Source organism: Gobius niger (genome assembly GCF_951799975.1).
Source record: "Gobius niger genome assembly, chromosome: 18".
NCBI classification, from domain to species: domain Eukaryota; kingdom Metazoa; phylum Chordata; class Actinopteri; order Gobiiformes; family Gobiidae; genus Gobius; species Gobius niger.
The window spans coordinates 19,871,684-19,893,653 of record NC_136869.1 but is presented as its reverse complement, the minus strand read 5'-3'; the positions used below and the strand labels follow the sequence as shown (position 1 = coordinate 19,893,653).

Here is a 21,970-nt window from a genome sequence, read left to right as displayed (position 1 = left end):
TGATATTATTTTTTATTTTTATTGCGGACCATGTGTTTCCGGTGTGTGGTGGTCGTGGTCATCACTACCTTTTTCAGCTTGACCTGAAGTTGACACTTGTTTCCAGGCAGGCAGCCCAGCCCCAGCCAGACTCAAGACAATGCGCCTGCGTAATATTGATTTATTTTGTTATATTTCCATGGAGAAAAAAAAAAGAACACATCTATAAATTCTCTAAGGAAGATACAAGACATATCCGAATTTTCATTTATTTTTTCCCCTTTTATCTTTTTTAGCATATCATCACGCCTCATACCCTTATTAATGCACATGCTTATAGAATAAATGTCAGAGCCAAAGTCTTCCAACGTTATTATCACAAAATGCACTGGATACGAGGGAGCGCCAGTACGACCCCTGCTGGCGAATCCGTGTAACTCCTTTATGTTTGGTACATTCTGCGTACACCTGTCAAGCGTTTTAGCACAAATATTTTTTCTTTATTATACAGACACACACTAGTCTTTGACAATCACTAAATGCATTGATTTGTTGTTTGTTTGGGCGCTGTCAGCTGATTTACACATGCGCAGTTTGCTGCTGATCCTCATGAAGGTCCAGGGACTGCAGCTGTTAGCCGCTTGACTTCTCCGCAGTGAAAACTAAGTTGTTAAGCCAAACAATATCAACTTTCATGTCTGTTTCTTAATCGTACACATCGCCATGAGTACCGATGGGTCCCCGGTAAGATAATAAGTAGTAAATTAGATTTTAAAAATCACTGTATTTGTGAAGATTTTAGCTCTTAGCTCAGTTAGCTAGCTGCATTGCTAACGTTGTTTGTTGACATTTTGAGATTCATACAACCAATGACTGACTGCATAATTAGGCAGAATACAAATTCTACACTTGAATCACTTAAACTTAAATAACTATTTTGATCCCGATCCTCTCTACTTTAGGACATATGTGTGTTTACTCGGCTGTAAAGTTTGTAAAGTAGCTGTGAGGTCTGATCATAATGCACAGCATTATCAAATGGCCAGTCATCATGGCCTTCGGCTGCAACTTCACCACATTATTAGCTGGTTGCTGTCCTAAAAACTGCATCGTGCTGTTTTTGTGGATACGCACATCTTTCTCTCGCTATCTTGATATAGGTCTAGATATTAAACCTAGCTGTTCTTTTGCAGACTATTGGGGATTTCTTCCTCATTCTCAGTGAGATGGGCTTTACAGAAGAACAGATTCAGGCAGCTGTACAGGCAGGACATTTTGCGGTGCCAGAGGCGGCTGAGTGGTAAGTTCTCCTCACTCTTCGTTTATACTTCTGAAGGCTCTCAGTCGTCCAGGGATTATCCATTGTAGTGGAGATTTTCAAACAGTTGCCTGAACTGTGTTAGTTGAGGACAATTCTTTCTTTTCCTCAGAAACTTTTTCTCGCTCCTGTAGTCAAAATGTGCAACTGGTCAAAACACACAAGTCTGAGGTCCATTTTAACTGATACTGTTTGAAAATCTACTCCTCTTAATGGATAATTTTTCATTAATTATTTTTTTCTGTAGAAACTGAATCTTGAAACTGTCATCCTCTATTTAACAGGCTCTTACACGGTCAATCACCAAGACACAGGCTGACACAGCAATCATCACGGCCAGCTGAAACGGCGATCTCAGCATTCAATCCCCCCAAAGAGCAAGCAGGCACTCCTGTGTCTCCTAGTGACAGTACAGGTAAACCACGGTGCTTTTAAACCTCATGTGATCAAAAGAAGCCACAGCTAATTCATTATAATTGCCAGCCTTAAATTGATGTAATATATCCAATTTAATTGTTTTAGCTTGTCCCTCATTGGTGCTGAAATCTTCACCATCTGGCAACTTGTCCCCGGAGCCGCCGCAAGTTGAGTCCCGTATTAAACAGGACAAAAGTGACTTTGAAGAACAACAAAGGCAGCGTGTGGCACAAGAAGCCAGAGAGGAACGAAGGCAGAAGAAGCAGGTCAGGAATATATCACTTCTGTACTTTTTGAACTTTCAAAAGAAAATAGTTCTTAATGTTGATATTGTCGCGGGCCAGGAGCGTGAGCTCGTCCTAAAACGAATTGCAGAGGACCGCAAGATGTTGCAGGAGAAGAATCAGAGCAGCCCCCTGACCAGCCCTGAGGCACCATCCAGTGGGGAGAGTCAGAAGCTGGGAGGGAAAATTCAGACAAACGTGGACAACAACTGCGTTCTTATGGTAAGGTTTAATAATAATATATACAATAAGCCATAACACTTTCTGATGGTTTTCACATGTTTGCCTCAGATTCGACTGCCCTCCGGTGAGTCAATGCGCGAACGCTTCCCGGCGGATGCTCCTCTGCGCTCCGTAGTTGAACACATCAGCGGACGTCACCCCTCCCTCACATCCTTCTCGCTGCTTCAGGGATTCCCCCGAAAACGCTTTGGGGAGGCAGAACTCGCTTGCTCCTTGCGGTCTCTCGGCCTCACGCCTAACGCCGCGCTGTGCATTCAGACGACTCCACCGGAAACGCCCCAGGACCCCCCGAGTTCCCTAGCTCCACCGACTGCAGAGCAAAAGGAAGAAAACCCGTCTCCTGAGCCTTTGCCTCCCCAAAACCCCGAGCAGGACAGGGAGCCAGAGCCCGTCGTGCCCCCTCTGTTGCCCAATCGGATGTGGGAAGAAGCTGTGAACATCGCGGGGATTCCCGAAATGGGCAATTTACTTTCCGGTCCTTCACACAATTGGGGTAACGCTATATCGACGCATGTAGAAAGATGCATGCCATTAACAAACTGCGTGAATCATGCCATTGGCTTTCCTGCAGGGCGAGGCCAGAGGTTGGCCCCTGGAGCTGTGGGTGAAGTTGCAGAAATGGAGGAAGATGTGGAACAGGAAGATGAAAGAGAGCCCTATGACATGCTCAATGGTACATCAAGGTGTAGCTTTACCCGCTTCATTCACTCTCATGACTGCATAATTACATAACAAGTACAGGGAATTGAACTAGAGTAACTTCTAAACAATACTGGCTAGGATAGGATTAGGACATATACAGTATGTAGGTGAATGGCCCTTGCTGTTAAACATACAGAACAAAGGGTCAATTTCGCTGGTAGTGAGTGTAGGGGTTTTGCAGGGCTTACAGTCGGTCTACCAGCCCAACATGCAGTTGCTTGAAATACGCGTAAGGTCAGAGTTACATGAGCTACTGAAGCCTTAAGGAGCCTGGAAGCAGCATGATTTCTCTAGAGGTGATCAGAGGTGTGGAATATGTTTTAACAGTTTTTCAGGAGCGAGACTCATTTTGGACTAAAGGACCAGCTGCTTTTTTCATTTCATTTTATTATGAAGAGATGTTGTTGATGTTTTTTTGTTGAGTAGAAGCAAAACTACAACCTCTGATTGCATAATTTCCTCAGGAATGCCAAGGCTGCCGTTCTTTCCCGAGAACCGGATTCATGGAGGATTTGAACCTAGACATCACTGGCCAGAGCAAGGCAATCGCCTCAGGTGAGCACAAGATAGAAATGCATTTCTGAGCCAGAAATGTATATTTATGTATTTATTTATTGTATGTTTATCAATTTGATCAACCCTATATTCTTCAGTACAAGCTCACACACACACACGAAAGTTATAAAATGTTTGTATTGGTCTTATTACCATGCTTGAGGAAATGTGTTGAAGTAGATATCTTTTATCTTTTGTAGGCTGGCTAGAGGTCTCCCCCAAACAAATACTTGAAAACAAGTCACTCTTTTGTTTATGTGTGACAGGGAACAGCCTGTGGAGCAGGCTGTGGAGGACCCAGTGGCGCCTGGTGCAGCGGGTCAAGCTGCAGTGGAGCGACTTCAGAGAGCGGCTCAGCACGACCCACACGCCTCCCAGGGCCTGCCGTCGCCCCCTAAACGGCCATTTAAAAACCCGAGTGTGCAGTCCCTGTGCGCCTTGGCCACCCGCGCGACTGTCACCCTCATGACCGGTATGAGTCTGTAGACAAAGCATTCACATATCGTCGGGCTGACTCTGCATTGTTCCCCCTCTCTCCAGCTCCCAGTATGCAGTACAGCAGCAGTCTGGCCGGGGTCACTCCAGAGTTGGCTGAACTGCTGCTCGAGCACATGTCTCGCGAGAGGCTCCTACGCCCACGCACGCTGGAGCTTTTCTTTGGTTGTCCTTTGAGGAGGTTAGTTCTGAACTGCTATCCTTATTCAACCAATGAGCTCTTGAGGCAGCTACGAGCTTTCCCAGCGCTGAAACATCTGAGTCTGGTCAACTCACCACTCATCACAGGTACATACATTATATTATTGATTTATTCATTTAATTATGTGTTGCTTGTTTGTGTTATTGCATTTTGTGTATACATTTTCTTCTAGACTCCGGATTGTCTGTTCTGTCTAGCTTGGTCAAACTCCAATATCTTAACCTCGCTTCATGTAGCAAACTGACAGATGCCTGTCTGCAGCATATCACAGGTTTGGCTTTAACATTTAGAGGACATATTTGTGCTTTTCAGTTAATGTTCTGTACCTCAAAGTGTTTTTCTCTATGGAAGGTTTAAAGAGCCTGTGTTTCCTGTCTCTGGACCACACCAAAGTAACAGATACTGGGATGGTGCTTTATCTTGGGTCAGCTCCTTCATGTCTGTCTCAGCTCAGCCTGAATCAAACCGCCGTGACAGAAGTGACTCTTGAAGCTCTGGCCTCTCGTGTGCCCCACCTGCGGGTCCTGAGCATCAAGCAGACTAAAGTAAACGACTTCTGTCACAGTTTTCTGTTGTTTATGGAGCGGTTTCTCACAGTGCTTGTGTTCTAGGTTAGTCATGTGACCGCTCTGTCACAGATGTGTAGTCTTCAGACACTCTGCCTGGATGGCACTGGTGTGACTGAGGTGTCTCTGGAGCACCTTAGCAACCACCCCACTCTCTCCTCCCTCAGTTTGGCAGGGATACCTGTGACTGATGGAAATCAGGCTTTGCAAATCATCTCAGGTTTCTAGCCTTTTTTTAAGACTGTCAGTTAAAAAAAAAAAAAAAAAACTGTCTTAAAAGTGCATTTGCTGTTAGGTCTAAAGCTGAGCCAGCTGACTCTCCCTGGACGACACTGTGTGACTGACAGTGGGATGTCTGCACTGTCCAGCCTGACGCTGCTCTGTGAGCTGGACCTCACTGACTACACTCAAGTCACAGACCAAGGAGTCAGCCATCTCTCCTCTTTGACCAGGTCACCTTTTATTACCTGTAACCTGACTGTGGCCTCTCAGAGACCATCCCTTTAATCAGTGTTTCATTCTTAATAGGTTGAAAAAACTGTCGCTTAGCAACACTCAGGTGTCAGATGCAGGTCTTCCGTCTCTCCGAGGCCTTCAGGAGCTGCAGGATCTGTGCTTGGATCGGACCGCTGTTACCAGCCAAGGAGTTGCTGACCTCATCGTCTGCTTACCACACCTCCAGGTCACTTATTGTTCATTTACAGAATACTTCTTTCCTTAAAGTTCACAATGCCGTGATTGAGCATTTTGTTGTTTCTTTAGGTTCTGGGTTTGGCGAGCACACGTGTTGGGGATAACGTGGTGAGAAGAGGTCTCATTCGCTGTAATCATCTGGTTAAGATCAATCTGAGTCGCACAAGAATCACAGACCACGGTATTGTCTCTCAATCAATTTCTCTCATTTCTGTGAATTTGTCTTTGTTTCAAACATACTTTTTTCCCTCTCAGGTCTTAAGTTTCTGAAACGCATGCATCTGGCTCAGGTAAATCTGGATGGGACTGGTGTGACGCTGTTGGGCATTGCAAATCTCCTGTCTCTCACAAACATAAGCAGTATTCGAGCGAGCAGCACACGCATTATTCCACCGGACGAGGTCTCCGATGAGGAGTTTGAATCAGACTGAAGCCTGGTGTTTTGAAACAGTCCTTCTCCACTTTCTCTTTATCAATGGCCCGTACTTTCACATGCACGACAGGGTGTAAACTATCAGGAGCCTTGCACTAACACAATTATTCTCAGTTTACATAGATTGTATGTACATGCATCCTGAACCCAACATTTTGCATCTTTGTGTAACTTTCGTGTTTTTTTTTTTTTTACATCTGTATCATCAAATCTGTGTCAACATAAAATCATTCAGTTATAGCTAGCCTTTTATCTTTTCCTGCATAAGGAGAATTTTGCACTAGATTTACAGATTTTTTTTTTGTCCTTTCCATTCACTCAAAAGCTCTAACTATGCAGCAAATGTTTAATGCCATGATCCAAAGTAAGTGTACAGAGGTGTATTTAACGGTTTATTTTACACCGATGCCACCTAAATAAAAAGATTTTCAACTGTCTATTTGATGTGCACAAGTGAAAGCCCCATGATGCAACTTGATATTTGCTTTACAAATTCAATTTCATCCAGACAAGTCTTTATTGCATTACATGTTAAATAAGGCATATTAGCTCTTCTTTACACAGTCAACTTTCAAATATAAAACATGATCTAAAAGCTGATGCGTACATGTAGGGATAAAACAAATGGAGAAAATTGTTTAGAAGACCCCACTGTACACTGCATTCCGTATGTATGAGTTTTGTGTGATAATTGGCCTAGTGAGTTCAACCTGAAAAGGAATGAGTACAAGGATCAGCACAATGTAGTACCGGCCCGGAATACAGGACTTCATGAAATGTCCAAAAATGATGCGTAAAAGATGTTTATTCGGGACGCTGGAGTATAGGTTTAAACCAAGATGCAAGAAAGACTTTAGATATCATGCGTTTGTTTCTCTATCTTGGATTTCAAATGCTCCTTGTACGCCAGGATATCGCGACTCCACTTGGTGATCGTTTGTTTCTCACACACCCATATTTCCTGTGCCACCTAGAAACAGAAGGTAAAAATAAGTTTGTCAGTTTTGATTTATCTAACAAAAGTTATGTGACACATGAAGGTTATTTTCACCTGCTGAATGAGTCTGAAGTCGTGGCTGACCAGCATCATCCCACCGTCAAACTCATTGATAGCGTCTGCCAATGCATCAATGGTTTCTATGTCCAAGTGATTGGTCGGCTCATCAAGGAAGAGCATGTGAGGGTTCTGCCAGGCCAGCCAAGCAAAACAAACGCGGCATTTCTGACCGTCTGACAAGTTCCTGATCGGACTGACCTGGGTTTAAATACAAAAACACTTAACATCCGACTGTATCAACATCCACCAGTAATTGGACAGGTCTGGACTTACCTGTTGTTTTCCCGTTAGACCATAACGCCCAATGATCTTTCTCATCTCTTCCTTCTCTTTGATCGCAGGGAAACACTTCATCATGTACTCCAGAGGGGACAGATCAAGCTCCAGCTGCTCTGTGAGATGCTGAAACAAAATTAAAATGGGAGAAGGACATTAGTAAAGCTGGCTTAGGACAAACCCATGGCTAGTGTAAAGAGTTAAGCGTTTTACCTGGTGATATCTGCCAATCTTCACGTGCGAATGTTTACGAATCATACCATCAGAGGGTAGGAGCTGAAAGCGAAGACAATTAAATATATATAAAAAATGATTTGTCCTAAGGGAGGTGCATAAAAGTATACAAACCTCTCCCATGAGAAGTTTCAGTAGCGTGGACTTCCCAGCTCCATTTGGCCCCACCAGAGCCACTCGAGTATCCAGATCAATACCAAACTCTAGGTTATTATATATGTACGGCTGAAAGACAAAGAGGTGATTTATAGGGATGAGGAAATTCAAATTAAGCAAAGTGCAACTGGTAACAAAAAAATATATTTCCTTTATAGACCGTGCTAAAGAAAGTTACTTGGTTGGCACAGCTCAGATAAAAGAATAAAAAATTATGCAAACAAACAATTTTTTATTGTGCCATTTAAGTCAGGTTGAGGAATTGGTATCATTAACCAAGTATCATAAAAGGTAAAATGATATTTTAAAAAAGGTACACAGCCCTAATCAGTTAAACATTATTAAATGCGAGAGCTTAACCTTTACTTACCGTGTTGTCACTGTACTTGAAGCTCACATTTTGAACCATGATAACAGGAGGGGGAATCTTCCCACAGGGAGGAAAATAAAATGACAAAGTCTGTTGGAGAGATGGACACTTTAGAAAATAATAACCAGGAACTGGTAATGGAGAACTTCACAACAGCCAGTTACATTACCTTGTCATTCACAACTTTCTCAGTCAAGCCTGAAGCCACCATTTTTTGCAAAGTCTTCTCTTTGCTTTGTGCCTGTCGTGCCAGCTTCGCAGAGCCGTGCCCAAATCTGGCAATGTAATTCTACACAAAAAAAAAAAAAAACATTAAAAAAAGTTAAATCACAGTAATGGTGACTCAAAGTTATTTGAACAGTGAAGAACATAAGTTAAATTTTCGCTCCCTTCCCTTCAGTGTACAGAGCACTGACCAAAGAAAAGTGCATTAAGCTTATGTAATTGCACTCGACTACAGCAAATGTTGTACAAAAGCAGTTTAATAGAGCTGATGTTTTGTTCGATATCCTCATGTCAAATTCTCTTCTGCAACAAGGTCATGATCATCAGGCCAGGGATTACCTTCATATGTGTGATCTGGTCTTGTTCCCAGTTGAAGCGCTTCATTTGGTTCTCCTCCAGCTCCTCTCTGGTTTTTACATACTGGTCATAGTTACCCTTAAAAAGTAAAAATAGAGTTGCACGGTCATAATCAGACTAAACACGGACCAGAGCTATCAATAGCAATGGCTCTTCTCTTTGTAACATCTCCATTTACAACGAAATGCTACACGTCAAATGACGGAGTAGTGCTTACTGTGTAGTATTTGAGCTTTCTCTGGTGCAGGTGAATGATGTTGGTGCAAACACCATTCAAGAAGTCTTGAGAGTGTGAAATCAGGACAAGGATTCGCTTAAAGCTAGTATGGAAAAGAAAATCAGTGTGAGGGAGTCCTTTTGGATCATTAATAATAGTCAAAGTAAACTCGGCCTGGACTTACGACTTAAGCTCCTCTTCTAACCATACACAGGCATCCAGATCCAAGTGGTTGGTGGGTTCATCCATCAACAACATGAAGGGCTTGATGAAGAGTGCCCTGGATAGACACAAAAGTGAGCATGATTCACACAAATAACTCAATTTATGAGTCAGAAAACATACCTGGACAGAGCCACACGCATTCTCCACCCTCCACTGAAGTCCTTCAGCTTCTTACGCTGCATAGCAGGGCTGAAGCCTAAACCATGGAGGATCCGTGAAGCTCGTACTTCTGCCTTATCAGCATCCAACTCCTCCAAACGCTCATACAGCTCCATCAGTTTCTCACACTCGGCTAAAAGGGCAGTAAAAGCATTCAGTTAACAGGACCACACGACAAAAGCCATGTCATCAGATAGCTACGGGACACAAACTTTACTTACAATCTTCATGAGCAAGTCGCTCAGCCTCCTTTTCCAACAAAATTCTCTGTTCATCTACCTCCATAACACACTCCAGAGCAGTCTTTTCACTTGGAGCCATTTCACGACTCAAGTGATAAATGTCTATGTGCTCTGGAATGGGAATTTCACGATGTCCAATGGCTGACAACAGCATTGATTTTCCTAGAAGAACACATTTGGTTGGACAAAATATTACAAAACCAAGATCTGGAAAATGTTTTAAAAACGATAGAAAATTGTACGTTACCTGTGCCATTAAGGCCAATAAGACCATATCGTCTGCCGGAGTTTAACTCAAGACTGGTGTCTGATAAGAGCTCCATCCCATGGAAAGTGAGCGACAGGCTGCTGATGTGAACATCAGTACTATTGGGATGTGAAGCGAGAACACCTGTAACTGCCCGTGCCTCGGTCTTTTGCAGTTCAAATTCATCAAGCTCTTTAGTCAATTCGGCAATACCTGTAAAATGAACACAATTAGTGATATGCTTTTTTTTGTTGTATAGTTAGCCAACTAGGAGCTGGCTAACTATGGGATGCATATAGCTAATGCATCTCAATAACACTCAAAGGACAACATTTACCATTGCTTTCTGCCCCATTGGCCTGAGCTTCTGGTTCACATTCTTCATCTCCATTCACATCATCAGGTTTCTTTGTACGCTGACGGGCCTTCGCTGCCTCCTTCTTCTTTGCAGCCTTCTTCTTCGCTAAGTCAGATGGCATGGCTAACAGTAAAGAGCAGAAGGATAAAATAAGTCGAGCATTAAGTTTACATCTTTTGAATGAGGCATTTGGAGACTGACAGTGCTGGTCCTGTCTTTTGTCATGAGAATGAATCACAGCGGAACTGTTACGTAAAGTAGCGTCATGGATACATCATAGCGGCTAACGGAGTTTGGGCGTTAAAACCAAAAAACAAATGGCTACTTCATTGAATATGTTGAGCTCTAAATCAAGAGTGACAGTAAAGAGGTTTACTTAGTGGAACGTTTATTAACATTTAATGAACCAACAGTTTCAATCCCACCTGCTGGGATATTCACTGCAGTGTAGCGCCTCGCTACCGAACTAGCCTGTAGCTACCGCGTTAAAAAGGCCGACTAATGCCCACTCATTGGCTTCATTACATGGTTTATTCAGTTCCAAGAAATATTCAAATTCTAATAAATTACAACGTCTCGCTGTCATACAACATTTTCCATGACTGTGTCTGATTATATAAACGGGTAATTTACGCGTTAACCACACTGCTAAGCTAACCGGGTTAGCTGCGGCAGGCCTCGAGAGAAGCTCGGCTAAAGCTTAACGTTACCGTTAACGGATGAAAAGCCAACACAACCCAGGGTGGTTAACGAAATATTTAGAGGTTTACAATATATTCTTAGTTCCGCATCTTATTTACGGTAATCGTTTCCATAAAGTAGTACAAAAAGCATCTTACCTAAACGAATGAGTGGAGCACACCGTGGTCTCGTGTTCACTTTTGCCGGGTGCGTGTACCCGCTGCCAAACCACCAGACAGGCCATATATGGTCTTAAGGGGCGGGCTGCAGTTTCCTTTTACGGAAACACTGGGCGGGTAATAACGGCCATATATGGCCAGGAAGGGCGGTCGACAGAGGGCTACCTCCTCGTCTTCTGAGACTGCAGTAAAGTGATTATTTTGTGTATTCTGGTCAGATTTCTACTGTATTTATACAGTAATATAAAATCAGGTATTTTTCCTTCGTGACCCCAAACATATGAATGATATACACACAACAACAAGTAATACGCCTAAGAAAACACTGTAAAGGTCCCGTTACACACACAATATTGCTAAATAAACCCATTATAAAGAATATATTCGATAAAAAATGATAAAGAATTGTTTTAAATTTCCCACTTTGGTGTCCATGCAGAGGTGATGCTGCAGCGCTCAGTAGCGGCTCTGACTGAGAGATGAGTGGGGGATACGACGTAGGGGGAAGCTGTGTTTTTTTTCTACTTCTGTGTGTGTGGCAGTCGTCTTTGGAGGAAGTCCAGGCACTGAAGAAATTGACCGTATATTCATGGCTAAATATGATGAACGTTTTATTCCCCGGGGATGATGAAGTGTATGCGTGTTTCTCCTGTGTGTTTATCGGTGAGGAGGCGGATAATGACCGGTGTAACAGCGGCGCGATGTTAGCCTGCTGCTAGCTCTTATTTGATGTTTGCTCCTTAGACACATACCGTGAGTGGAGGAGCTGTGTGAGTCGCGATTCAGGCACAGATGGATACGTTTATTTCTCCGATCTTCGTAATGTAAGCTGTATACCTCGACTTGTGTTGTTGGCCTTTTAGCATATAGTCGCTAGCCTTGATTAAATTGAGGTGTTATATTAGCAAAATTTAGTTTTACGCTAAGCTAATTAACCTAACGTTAGCGCTAATGGCAGCTGAAGAAAGTTACTGCTTTGTTACATAGTTACAACTGTGGAGTAGCTTGTGTACTTAATAAAACACTGAATAATGTACAGTGTTTTCATTGTACGAGGCATAAGTTGTCCAACTTGGATAAATTTAGTACATCTTTATAATTAGTACTTTTCACAGGCGCGTACCCCTGGTGATATGTCTTGGGAGTGGTGAATGAGAAGTGACTTCAGGCTTTGGTTAGTAGCATTGAATGTATCCTCTCTCAACATGAGTCGCAGGAAGAGGCTTGTGTTATAGGACTCATGGATTTTTACTAAATGAACATATCCACTCTCTCCCAGATTTATTTTTGGGCGAGGGTTGGACTGCAGCCAAATCAACACTCGGTGTCTAGCTTTTTTAAACCGCTTCAGTACCAGATATGCGACTTTCCTCCTTTTTGGCCGTGTTCAGGCCTGCTTTACCCTTGATCCTGGGACTATCTCTGGGATGCAGCCTCAGCCTGTTAATGGTATCTTGGACTCAAGACACGGTGGACTCCTGCAGAGATGATCTGGGCAACGGGAGACTTTTCCTAGGCAGAGGAGATGCTCTGAGGGACTCTAGAGATGGAGGTGACAATGAAGACTTTCAGCCTCGCATCATACCATACCACAAAGACCCAAACAAGCCACACAAAAAAGTCCTCAGGTAAGTCAATAAGCTGCAATGTGTTTCCCACTTCCCCCCCATTCATCCTGAACCAATAATATAAAGGCTACTATGGGCTAAAAATCCTTTAAGTACAATATGCAGATGATTGTTGTTGTTTTATTGGCAGTGTTTCAAGAAAGTATTTTCTTTTAGATTTGCAATTTGAGTTCACGCTGCACTTAGAAGCAGATCCAGACCTGGTTCATTTGAGGATTATGAGTTATATTGGCATATGAGTGTAGTGATATATGATATAATGAATTAGTGATATATGATATAATGAATAATTGTGCTTTCTTATCGCCTTGACTTTTCTCTTCAGGACACGATATATCCACACAGAGCTGGGCATTAGGGAGCGCCTCTTAGTGGGTGTGCTGACGTCGCGGGTCACGCTCAACACCCTGGCCGTGGCTGTGAACCGGACCGTGGCGCACCACTTCCATCGCACCTTCTTTTTCACCGGCCTGCGCAGCCCCAAAATCCCCCACGGCATGACGGTGATCGCGCACGGCGACGACCGGCCCGTGTGGCTGATGTACGAGACAGTGCGGCACCTCCACCAGCACCACGGCTCGGACTACGACTGGTTCTTCTTGGCCCAGGACGACACCTACATGCAGGCCGACCGTTTGTCGGAGCTGGTGGGGCACCTCAGCGCGGGCCAGGACTTGTACATGGGGCGGGCGGAGGAGTTCATTGGCGGAGAGGAGAAGGCGCGTTATTGCCACGGCGGCTATGGCTACCTGCTGTCCCGTAGCCTGCTGGCTCGCCTGCAGCCGCATCTTGACACGTGTCGTAATGACATCCTGAGTGTGAGACCGGATGAGTGGCTGGGGCGCTGCATTATTGACTATCTCGGGCTCAGTTGCGCCGAGGTGCACCAGGTAAGAGTCAGACCCTTATGTACCTGTGGGACCCAATATTTTTCTCGCTAAGCTTTGTGTCAGATAAAAAATAGTGCTGGCAAACCTCCTTGGTTGGAAAAGCATTTCTAACCAGAGCGATGTAGTCATTAATATTAATAGTATTTGTTTCTATTTTCTGGCATTGGGGCACATCTAATAGGATATCAGTTCATTGCGTCATTTTCCCTCAGTGCAAAATTTACTACGCATTTATTTGCTACGCCTCCCTGAAAACCCCACTGAAATCTACAGGGACAAGACTAATTAGAAGAGAAATTAATTGGAGTGGCTGGCTAAGGTTGTAATTAGTGGATCTATTACAACAAACCTGCTAATAAAGCTGCCACTGTCTGCCTCTTCTCTCACAGGAGATGACTTATCGCTACTTTGAGCTTGGGAAAAATGCTGACCCTGAGCGCGAGGACAGTCCACCGTTCAAAAATGCCTTCACTGTGCATCCTGTCACTGAGCCAAATCTCATGTACCGCCTTCACAAGCGATACAGCCAAATCGAGCTGGAGAGGACCTATGGGCAGATTCAGCAGCTCCAGGTCGGTATGAGTTGTTATTGGGAAGTGTTGTCAGATGACACTGTTTTTCCACCGTTGTCTGATGAGCTCTGTGTGAAAGTGCCGGTTGTGTCGTTTTCAACCGCACCCAATTTGGCAGCAGAGAAAATTGTAGACTGGCACAAAATGTATACATGTCAGAAAGATGAGAGCAAGAAGATACACGACATTCCAGACTCATTACATCTTCCCCGGAAGTGGTGTTCTTTAAATAAAGTTTATGATAATGATACAACATTATGTTCTGACATGACTTATGCACCTTATACGCCACATAGCCACAAAAAGAATCATGCAAATGTCTGAACAGTTGTAAAGTTGAAATGTATTTTTGATGTGTTCCTTTCTCAGATGCAGATCAACAACCTGAGTGACTTGACTCCTGAGGGAAAGACTGGAGTTACATGGCCGATTGGAATAAATCCACCTTTCAAGCCCAGAACTCGCTTTGAGGTGATAAACTGGGAGTACTTTACCGAAGAGCACATTTACTCATGTGTGGACAGTTCTCCAAAGTGTGAGATCCGAGGGGCGGACCACACGGATGTGGCGGCTGTTCTGGATATAGCCGTGGAGCGTCTGAATGAGCGCTACCAGCCACAGCTGCGCTTCCAGAAGAGACGTCTGCTTAATGGTTACAGACGCTTCGACCCCACGCGGGGCATGGAGTACATGCTGGACCTGGCCCTGGAGGCCTACACTCAGAAAGGCCACAGTCAGGTGATCGTGAAGAGGGTGAACCTGCTGCGGCCGCTCAGTGCAGTGGAGATCATTCCGATGCCTTATGTGACAGAGGCAACGCGAGTGCAGGTCATTCTCCCTGTTACTGCCCAGGACCAGGACTATGTCAGCAACTTCCTGGACATGTACGTGATGAACACTCTGGACACTCATGATAACGTCTTACTCACCTTCCTGTTCATATATGACCCTTTTGACGCTCAGCGAGTTAGCCAGACAGACGTTTTTGCAGGGGTTAAGGCCATGATTGGCGAAGTAGAAAAGCGCTATGGTGACGTCAAAATCCCCTGGATCAGTGTGAAGACAGAGGTTCCCTCTCAGGTGAAGCTGATGGATATCATCTCCAAGAAGCACCCTGTGGACACGTTGTTCTTCTTAGCCAGTGTGTGGACAGAGGTCAATGCAGACTTCCTAAACCGCTGCAGAATGAATGCCATCAGTAACTGGCAGGTGTTCTTCCCCATCCACTTCCAGGAGTACAACCCTGCTGTGGTGTACCGGGACCAGCAGCCTTCTGCGGCCTCCTCTTCTTTTGCCTCGGAGTCTCTGCGGGACGGTCACTTCGACCGCCATGTCTTTGACGAGGCCTGCTTCTACAACGCTGATTACATGACCGCACGGACTAAAATGGCAGCGGACATTTTGGACAACGAGGAGCTGCTGGAGAGCATGGATGTGTATGACATCTTTGTGCGCTACTCTGGACTTCATGTGTTCAGAGCCGTGGAGCCTGCACTTATTCAGAAGTATGTGAGGCGTGTTTGTAACCCACGTTTTAGTGAGGACATCTACCACCGCTGTGTGCTCAGCAACCTGGAAGGACTGGGCTCTCGCTCTCACTTAGCCATGGCACTCTTCGAACAGGAGCAGGCCAACAGCACTTAGCTCCTCCTGTTTTGGACTATGCTGTACCTCAAGTCGAACTTGACCTAAATGTTTAGAATAATGTGAATTGTACTGTAATATTTTGTATCTCTATGCTGGAAAAGTTACCCGTGAACAAAACAAAAACCCATCTGTGTTGAGCCAAGGCTGTGACACGTGTTATTCAGCCGCTCTGCTGGTGCACAACTCCTGACTCATGAGTTTTGAAGTCTTGTTGCGACATGTTCTGCCCCCCCAGACTTCACAGATTATTGAGCAGCTCATGTATGGTACTTTGGTTGGCACGAACACCAAAAGACAATACGGTAGTATAAATGATTGCCTTTATACTACTGTTGATTTAATGTAATGTGTTTTTTATTATTGAAGAGGACACTGTGTGACTGAATGTGGAAGTTGTGCTGAATCCATCAGTTGCCTTGTCTTGACAGTTTGTCTGAAAGAGTATTAAAAAGTCTTATTTGAGCTTGGATGGTTTTTCATCATTCAGCAAATTTAAAGAAACCTTTTTTCCAGCTTGCCCTAAAGCCTCCACAGCAGACACTGTGATCAGTTTGTTCCGCACTGGGCCTGTAACCTGGCCCTCCCTTTTTACTTCTATTCTGTACACGTGTTTTTGGGGGAGAGGAGTCAACCCTATTCCCTGGAGAGAGCGTCGTCTCTGCCTTTCCAAGCGCTGCGCTGGTGCGAGTGGTTAACCCTCTCAGCCACTTGCTCCAAGAGTCTGAATGGCTCACTTCACGCTATTACACTGAAGCCCTCTCCTCCCCAAGGCCAAATGATCTCCATGCTCGGGGGGTTGCTAGCTGAGGAGAATAGCCCCGGACCAAGGTGAATGGGTCTCTTTTTGACACCAGGACGTGGCAGCAGCCGGCATTACGGCACCGCTGTCAAGGAAACCCTCCACCTGCTTCCTTGTGGTCGCTCTGAATAATACCAAGTCTGTCTAGCAACTCTGACCAACGGCTCAATCATACAACTGCCTAAAAAGCTACATTTACCCCTCCGCCTAACCTGTAGGGCTATTTCAGTGGATGTACAAATAAGCAGCAGAGTCACCGTCGGATATGTGGAAACTTATTTGCATTGCGGCGTTGGGTTTCGGTAGCTGTCATTATCTCAAGCTGCCTGGTATGTTCTGTGGTCGTTGGTGTAATAACTTCCAGAGCTCAAAGTCATTTGCTCTTTTAAGCTGACATGGGGCGCATGCAGATTTTCCTCTGTAGTGTGCCGTTTGGGGAGTTGTATATTCCTTTTTACGATAGAAACCATGGAATTGACAAGCACAGAATGTGAAGACTGAAAAACATACCACAGACTTTACCAGGCCTACTTCTACTACTACACAGTAATATCATTACCTTCTTATAAGCTACAAATGCTGAAAATGTGAATGGCTGGAAAAAAGGAAATCAGATTTTTACACTAGTTACACAGGTAGTATTAAGTTCTTTTGTTCTAGAGTAATTATTTGGTATGCTACTATGTTCCTGTGCCGTATAAATTGAACTTGCTTTTTGAAATCTGAAACTTAATTTCGTATTTTTCCACTATTGAGATCGACTTCTCAATTTCAAACACTAAACTACACTTTATAATCTGTCAATACTAAATATTTAAACACAAAAGAGTAATTCAGACAGCTGTTTATTTCCCTCCTTGATTATTGTTTGTATTAGGTGATATAAAAATCTTTTATAAATGGACTTCAACACATGTTTGCACTTCAGCTCTTAACGTACCGAGGACATAAAAGGATAAATATCAAGTCAACAGTGATTTAAGTTAATCATTATTATCAAGTGTGAGTGAAGGACACAAAGACACAATGCTTTTCTCACAAAAGTAAAAAAAAAAAGAAAGAAAAGAAAACAACACACTTTAGATACCATGGCATTTACAAACTTTGGCAAGCGCTTCTTTATTTACATCCAGGCTGTCTTGCAATATCACAGCTGTTTTCCCTTTTTTTTTCTCGGTGTAGAATGCAATCACAAAGTTCTCTTTCTTCTATCTAGTGTCACCATGTTGTCGGTGAGAGCAGAGCATTTGAGTCTACTGAAACACATGCAAAAAGTTGGACACAGATGTAGTAACAGTCTGCCGATCTGCCACAGTTCATCTTTTCCTCCACAAGAGGGTGCTAGCGGAGCATGTTAATGCCCTGGACACACAAACAATATCATTACTGACTGAATCTAGATTTTTGTATTAGTTAGTCATAAAAAAAGAAACTGTTCAAACACACAAAAATCCTCTCCTACTCATAACTGCTGGTAGGTGTTTTCATTTTTGGCAAAAGTCCAGAAGAAGGCATTCGATGGGTCTTCTTTCACCGGCAGCAGTGCCAGACTTATTACTATTTATTTACACATACTGCGTTGTCAGGTGTGTCGGATGTCTATAGAACATGCATAGGTCTTCATGAATTCATTGGGTCTTAGGAGAAAAGAGCGACAGCACAGTGCAAAAAAAACCCCACCCCTCCCGCGAGGTGAGGTCCCGTCTATAGAGCTGACTCCACGAGCGATCGAAAAACTCTTATGAGACAATACAACATATACACACAAGTCGTACAAAAGTGTAAGGTGATCAGAGAATGTGGAACAGTTACTCTATTGGAAACAAGTGTTATTTTGTTACAGCTTGGAGCTTTTGACAGACAGGAGGCTGGGTCGAGAAAAGGAGACCCAAGCCTGGAGAGTACACAGAGGAACACTCCCATCCCAGTGAGAATACAAAGGTTGAGCTCACATTCTAATGTAAAATAAGATGTTGCAATTTCAGATGTAGGGCAAACCTTACAAACAGAAAATGATTATTTGTTAGAGATTGGGTCTTCAAACTGAACCGTTAACAATCAATCACACCATTTTGAAGCTTTAGAGGAAACGAAAATGGCTGTTGTTCATTTCCACTGACCAATAAGACATTAAACTGTGCAATTTTAGGTTTCAGGTCAGGAGGCCCAATACTAACAGAGACATTAACCATAAAACAGGTCAAAGCATCTGTTATATGTCATAGGAAGTTCTAGAAGAATTCGTGGCTGCCCTCCACCTCCATATTAAAGCCATGCTGCGGAACATTCTCCGTTTATGCCTATGACGCAATGTCACATTGACACAGACGTGCCAGCAATACCCAACGCGCTTCTAATGCTCAGACAGAAACTGACAATGACATTGTTTTTTACAGTGGATTATCAAAATAAATCATTTGGAAGTGAACCCAAAGTATTTGAAGCTCTTATTTGTCTACAATCAGAGCAACGCAGCAACACGGAGACGAGCTGGTGATGTCCCGCTCCCGGCAAAGTCACCAGTCAGTTCTGAAGCACGTTTCTTTTTTAAAGGTATTTTTCGCCCTGGGTGAAATGTTACACTGTGCGGCTTTAAGCTATGATTCTTCTTCTTCTTCTTTTTTTTTTTTTTTTACAATATCACGTGAACGCAACCTATTCAAAGGGCATGGAGTAGTTCCCTATTCTACAGCATATCACTCAGCCCCCCCTCCCCAGACCCACAAAACAAACACACAGATAGTCTTGTTGAATATTGTACAGCTGGCCCTCTTAAGAGGAGCAAAAAACTATTTACATTCACATCTCTAGAAAAAAAGTAACAAAAAAAAAGCAGTAAAAATGGACAAATGTAGATCGGAATACATTACAAATTGCCAAGAGTTGATTGGACGAGGTCTAATTTCGATTATTTGGGTTTACTAATCCGTATGCTACACACGAAAGGAAGATGCGCAAAGGCAATTTCTACTGAACCCAAACCTACACGCTGCCCATTTTATCTGCGTTCTCTTCTTTGTTGCAACCTTTGGTAACACTGTCAGTACATTTAAATACTACACATTAAGGAAGAGGCAGTGAGTTATTTAGACACTAAACGAAATCTCAAAAATCTCCCAAATGTTTATCCTTCAAACATGAGCTATTCCTTCATTGAAACTAGTAGTAAAGCTGTGCACTTGGCAATACTGGCATTAGAAATGTGGGCTGCACAGTTATCAGGAATTAAATCGAAAACAGCATTTTAGAACGGAAGACTGCAATCATTTAGGCAGTTCTACCTTTGTAAGTCGTCTCTATGTGGTTTTATTATGTTCGTAACCTGCCTTTAATGTAGTTTAGACGTGTCATATTTTAGGTATCCCCATGTATTTAATGCTATTGGACACGTTTAAATGATTGTAAAACGAGGATCGCTAACACTACATCTCAGAAAGGCTGCATTTCGATATTTTTTCTCCCAAAAATCTCGCAGCCCTGTTGGAAACAGTTATTAACTATGATCCGACAGCTGGTTTGCTCTCACGCCGCGAGAAACTGTAAAAGCATCCACACCTCAGGTTTATAGATAGCTCCAGTTCGTTCCCCGTGACCCGACGTGCCAGACTGTAATCTCGACTTTGCTGGTGTAAATAATCAATCTCAACCCAACCTATTCCCTTCATGAGGGAATGAGGAAAATTACACACCCAGTTGCACTTGTCTTCGCACCTCATTTGATTAAAAAAACAGTGTAATTACGTACAAAGACGGTACAGGAAGTAGGCCTTTTCCACTGGTACAGGCGAAGCTCTACTTCTCTCGAACAACTTCTAGCAACTCACACCTTAGTCGTTTTTTCATACCGCCTTCCCCCTTTGGGCTATATCGAGCTGAATTTATACTAAATGTGACATCAAAAGCCGCTTGGTTGCGGATTTGCCACAAGAGAGGGATGACAGCCAACAGAAACGCAAAGCATGGGTGTTTTAATATTTCACGGCGGTAAATGAGAGCTCCGGATTGTGCCTTCAAAACTCCTAAGATTGTTAGTGTTATTGTTATTCCCTGTTTTGGGTGGTGGCACAAGGACTCCGCCCCATTTGGAGTAGAGCTGGTGCTAGTGGAAAAGGCCTATACATGTGGAGATGACTGGGAGAGTTTTCATTAAACAGTGTGTTGTATTTACATGAGTGACAAGAAGACATTTTTTTTTTTTTTAGGCAGTGAGTCTCACGATGCGCTGAAAGGTCAAATGTTTTAACCTCGCAGCCGGTTCCATGCAAAAGGTAATGGCGTTCCGAAAGTCCTGCTTGTTAGGTTTCCCATGTATCGATGTAGGTTGTGACTCCTCGTCGGTGACTTGTTTGGAGAAGAAGACCAGGTTTTTTTTTGCTTAAGTGTTGCGGACCGCCAAGGCCTGTTCCAGCTCTTGCCTCCTCTGCTGGATCTGTCGGGGGAAACACCATGAATCATGAGCTCCTCGTGCTATGTGGATCCCTCTACCACCAAACTGCATTTCGAGGCGACTTTCTGTCTCAAAAGTGCCTCTAATATGTGATGGTGGTGAGAGTGAAAGGTTATCATGTTATATAATAATTGGATACGATTAACTGCGGCCAGAGGTGGTCAGTAACAAAGTCAGCTTACTTAAGTACTGTATTTAGTAGAGTTTTTTAAGGATGTATACTTTACCTATATAGTATGTACATTTCTAGAAAAGCACACATTTCTATAAATGGCCATTTGTTTTGTTCATTTTAAAAGCACAATAATGTACCCTGCATGAACAGTAGGTGGCGCTGTGCAGGCATTCAAATGCTACTGACTCAAAACAAGGAAAGAAATAAGTCTAACACTTATTTAAAAAGATTTATACTTTTTCCATAGCAAGAACTTTCACTTAAGTGGTAATTTGACTGTAACGTTAACTTTTATCGGGATAACATTTGACCTGTAGTATCTGAACTTTTACTCAAGTAATGAACATGAGAAGTACTTTGACCAACTCTGCAGCAAATACAGTTGGTCTAACAATGAAAATAATACAAAATTACTGCCTAATAATCCAAAAATGGGATTGAAATTAGAAATTAAACATGCCGTGAAACATAACAAATGGGTAGTCCTAGTAATTAATTTCATTTGTTAACTAAAAGGAACAGAAAAGAAACTTAGAATCCAAAATACTCCGACTTAAGTAAAGTTGTCGTCAGAGTGTAAAATATAAACGTTCTTAAAAACAGGGATCAAATCAACAACGTCAACAACACATTTAGCAGCTTTGTCTGGGTGTGTGTGAAATTGGTTCGGTGCAGTCTTATCAATCGAGAAATGAGCTGTAGAGCAACAGACTGGAGCGCAGACATGTATTTAAGCGCAGCGCGAAGGGATCTGGAGGTGTCACTCCCTCACCTTGCAGTAGAAATAGCGGCTGACGGCCTCTTGGGACCAGGGCTCGTGGTAGAACGCCGCCCTGCGCTCCTCCTCTGGGTTCCCCACCACATCTGTCATTAACTACAAACGACAAAGAGGGCACATTCACCATCCACGGCACTTTTTATAGCAACGCCTCTAATTACAGA

The 21,970-nt window shown here is 43.4% G+C and overlaps 4 protein-coding genes across 9 annotated transcripts in view; 2 read left to right on the top strand and 2 right to left on the bottom strand.

Moving 5' to 3' along the window:
• The first annotated feature begins 450 nt into the window (after positions 1-450).
• Positions 451-6,035, top strand: LOC306978047 (uncharacterized protein). Its single transcript, XM_079576506.1, has 17 exons — positions 451-723; positions 1,173-1,279; positions 1,582-1,712; positions 1,820-1,980; positions 2,059-2,220; positions 2,290-2,734; positions 2,813-2,914; positions 3,408-3,498; positions 3,765-3,970; positions 4,039-4,281; positions 4,368-4,466; positions 4,547-4,740; positions 4,807-4,981; positions 5,057-5,213; positions 5,290-5,443; positions 5,524-5,635; positions 5,710-6,035. The coding sequence occupies exons 1-17, from the start codon at positions 703-705 to the stop codon at positions 5,883-5,885; spliced, it is 2,736 nt and encodes a 911-aa protein (XP_079432632.1). The 5' UTR covers positions 451-702; the 3' UTR covers positions 5,886-6,035.
• Positions 6,036-6,402: 367 nt separating this feature from the next.
• Positions 6,403-10,953, bottom strand: abcf2b (ATP-binding cassette, sub-family F (GCN20), member 2b). Its single transcript, XM_079576464.1, has 15 exons — positions 10,850-10,953; positions 9,990-10,133; positions 9,653-9,865; positions 9,385-9,567; positions 9,125-9,296; positions 8,964-9,059; positions 8,780-8,882; positions 8,545-8,640; positions 8,150-8,269; positions 7,981-8,070; positions 7,569-7,679; positions 7,434-7,496; positions 7,218-7,346; positions 6,939-7,142; positions 6,403-6,857 (listed from the first exon to the last, which is right to left on the bottom strand). Exons 2-15 carry the CDS (start codon positions 10,129-10,131, stop codon positions 6,741-6,743), a joined length of 1,839 nt encoding a protein of 612 aa, XP_079432590.1. The 5' UTR covers positions 10,132-10,133; positions 10,850-10,953; the 3' UTR covers positions 6,403-6,740.
• A 1,268-nt stretch (positions 10,954-12,221) lies between these two features.
• chpf2 (chondroitin polymerizing factor 2) lies at positions 12,222-16,948 on the top strand. The gene is made up of 4 exons (XM_079576677.1): positions 12,222-12,498; positions 12,824-13,388; positions 13,778-13,960; positions 14,330-16,948. The coding sequence occupies exons 1-4, from the start codon at positions 12,230-12,232 to the stop codon at positions 15,602-15,604; spliced, it is 2,292 nt and encodes a 763-aa protein (XP_079432803.1). The 5' UTR covers positions 12,222-12,229; the 3' UTR covers positions 15,605-16,948.
• A 1,841-nt stretch (positions 16,949-18,789) lies between these two features.
• Positions 18,790-21,970, bottom strand: part of smarcd3b (SWI/SNF related BAF chromatin remodeling complex subunit D3b) — a 37,882-nt gene continuing 34,701 nt past the window's right edge. For all 6 annotated transcript variants that reach the window (XM_079576683.1, XM_079576684.1, XM_079576682.1 and 3 more), the window contains 2 exons: positions 21,801-21,902; positions 18,790-20,835 (listed from right to left, as the gene is read on the bottom strand). In XM_079576683.1, the coding sequence (XP_079432809.1) occupies positions 20,782-20,835; positions 21,801-21,902 (156 nt within the window). In that variant the 3' untranslated portion in view covers positions 18,790-20,781. The remainder of the gene's footprint in view (positions 20,836-21,800; positions 21,903-21,970) is intronic.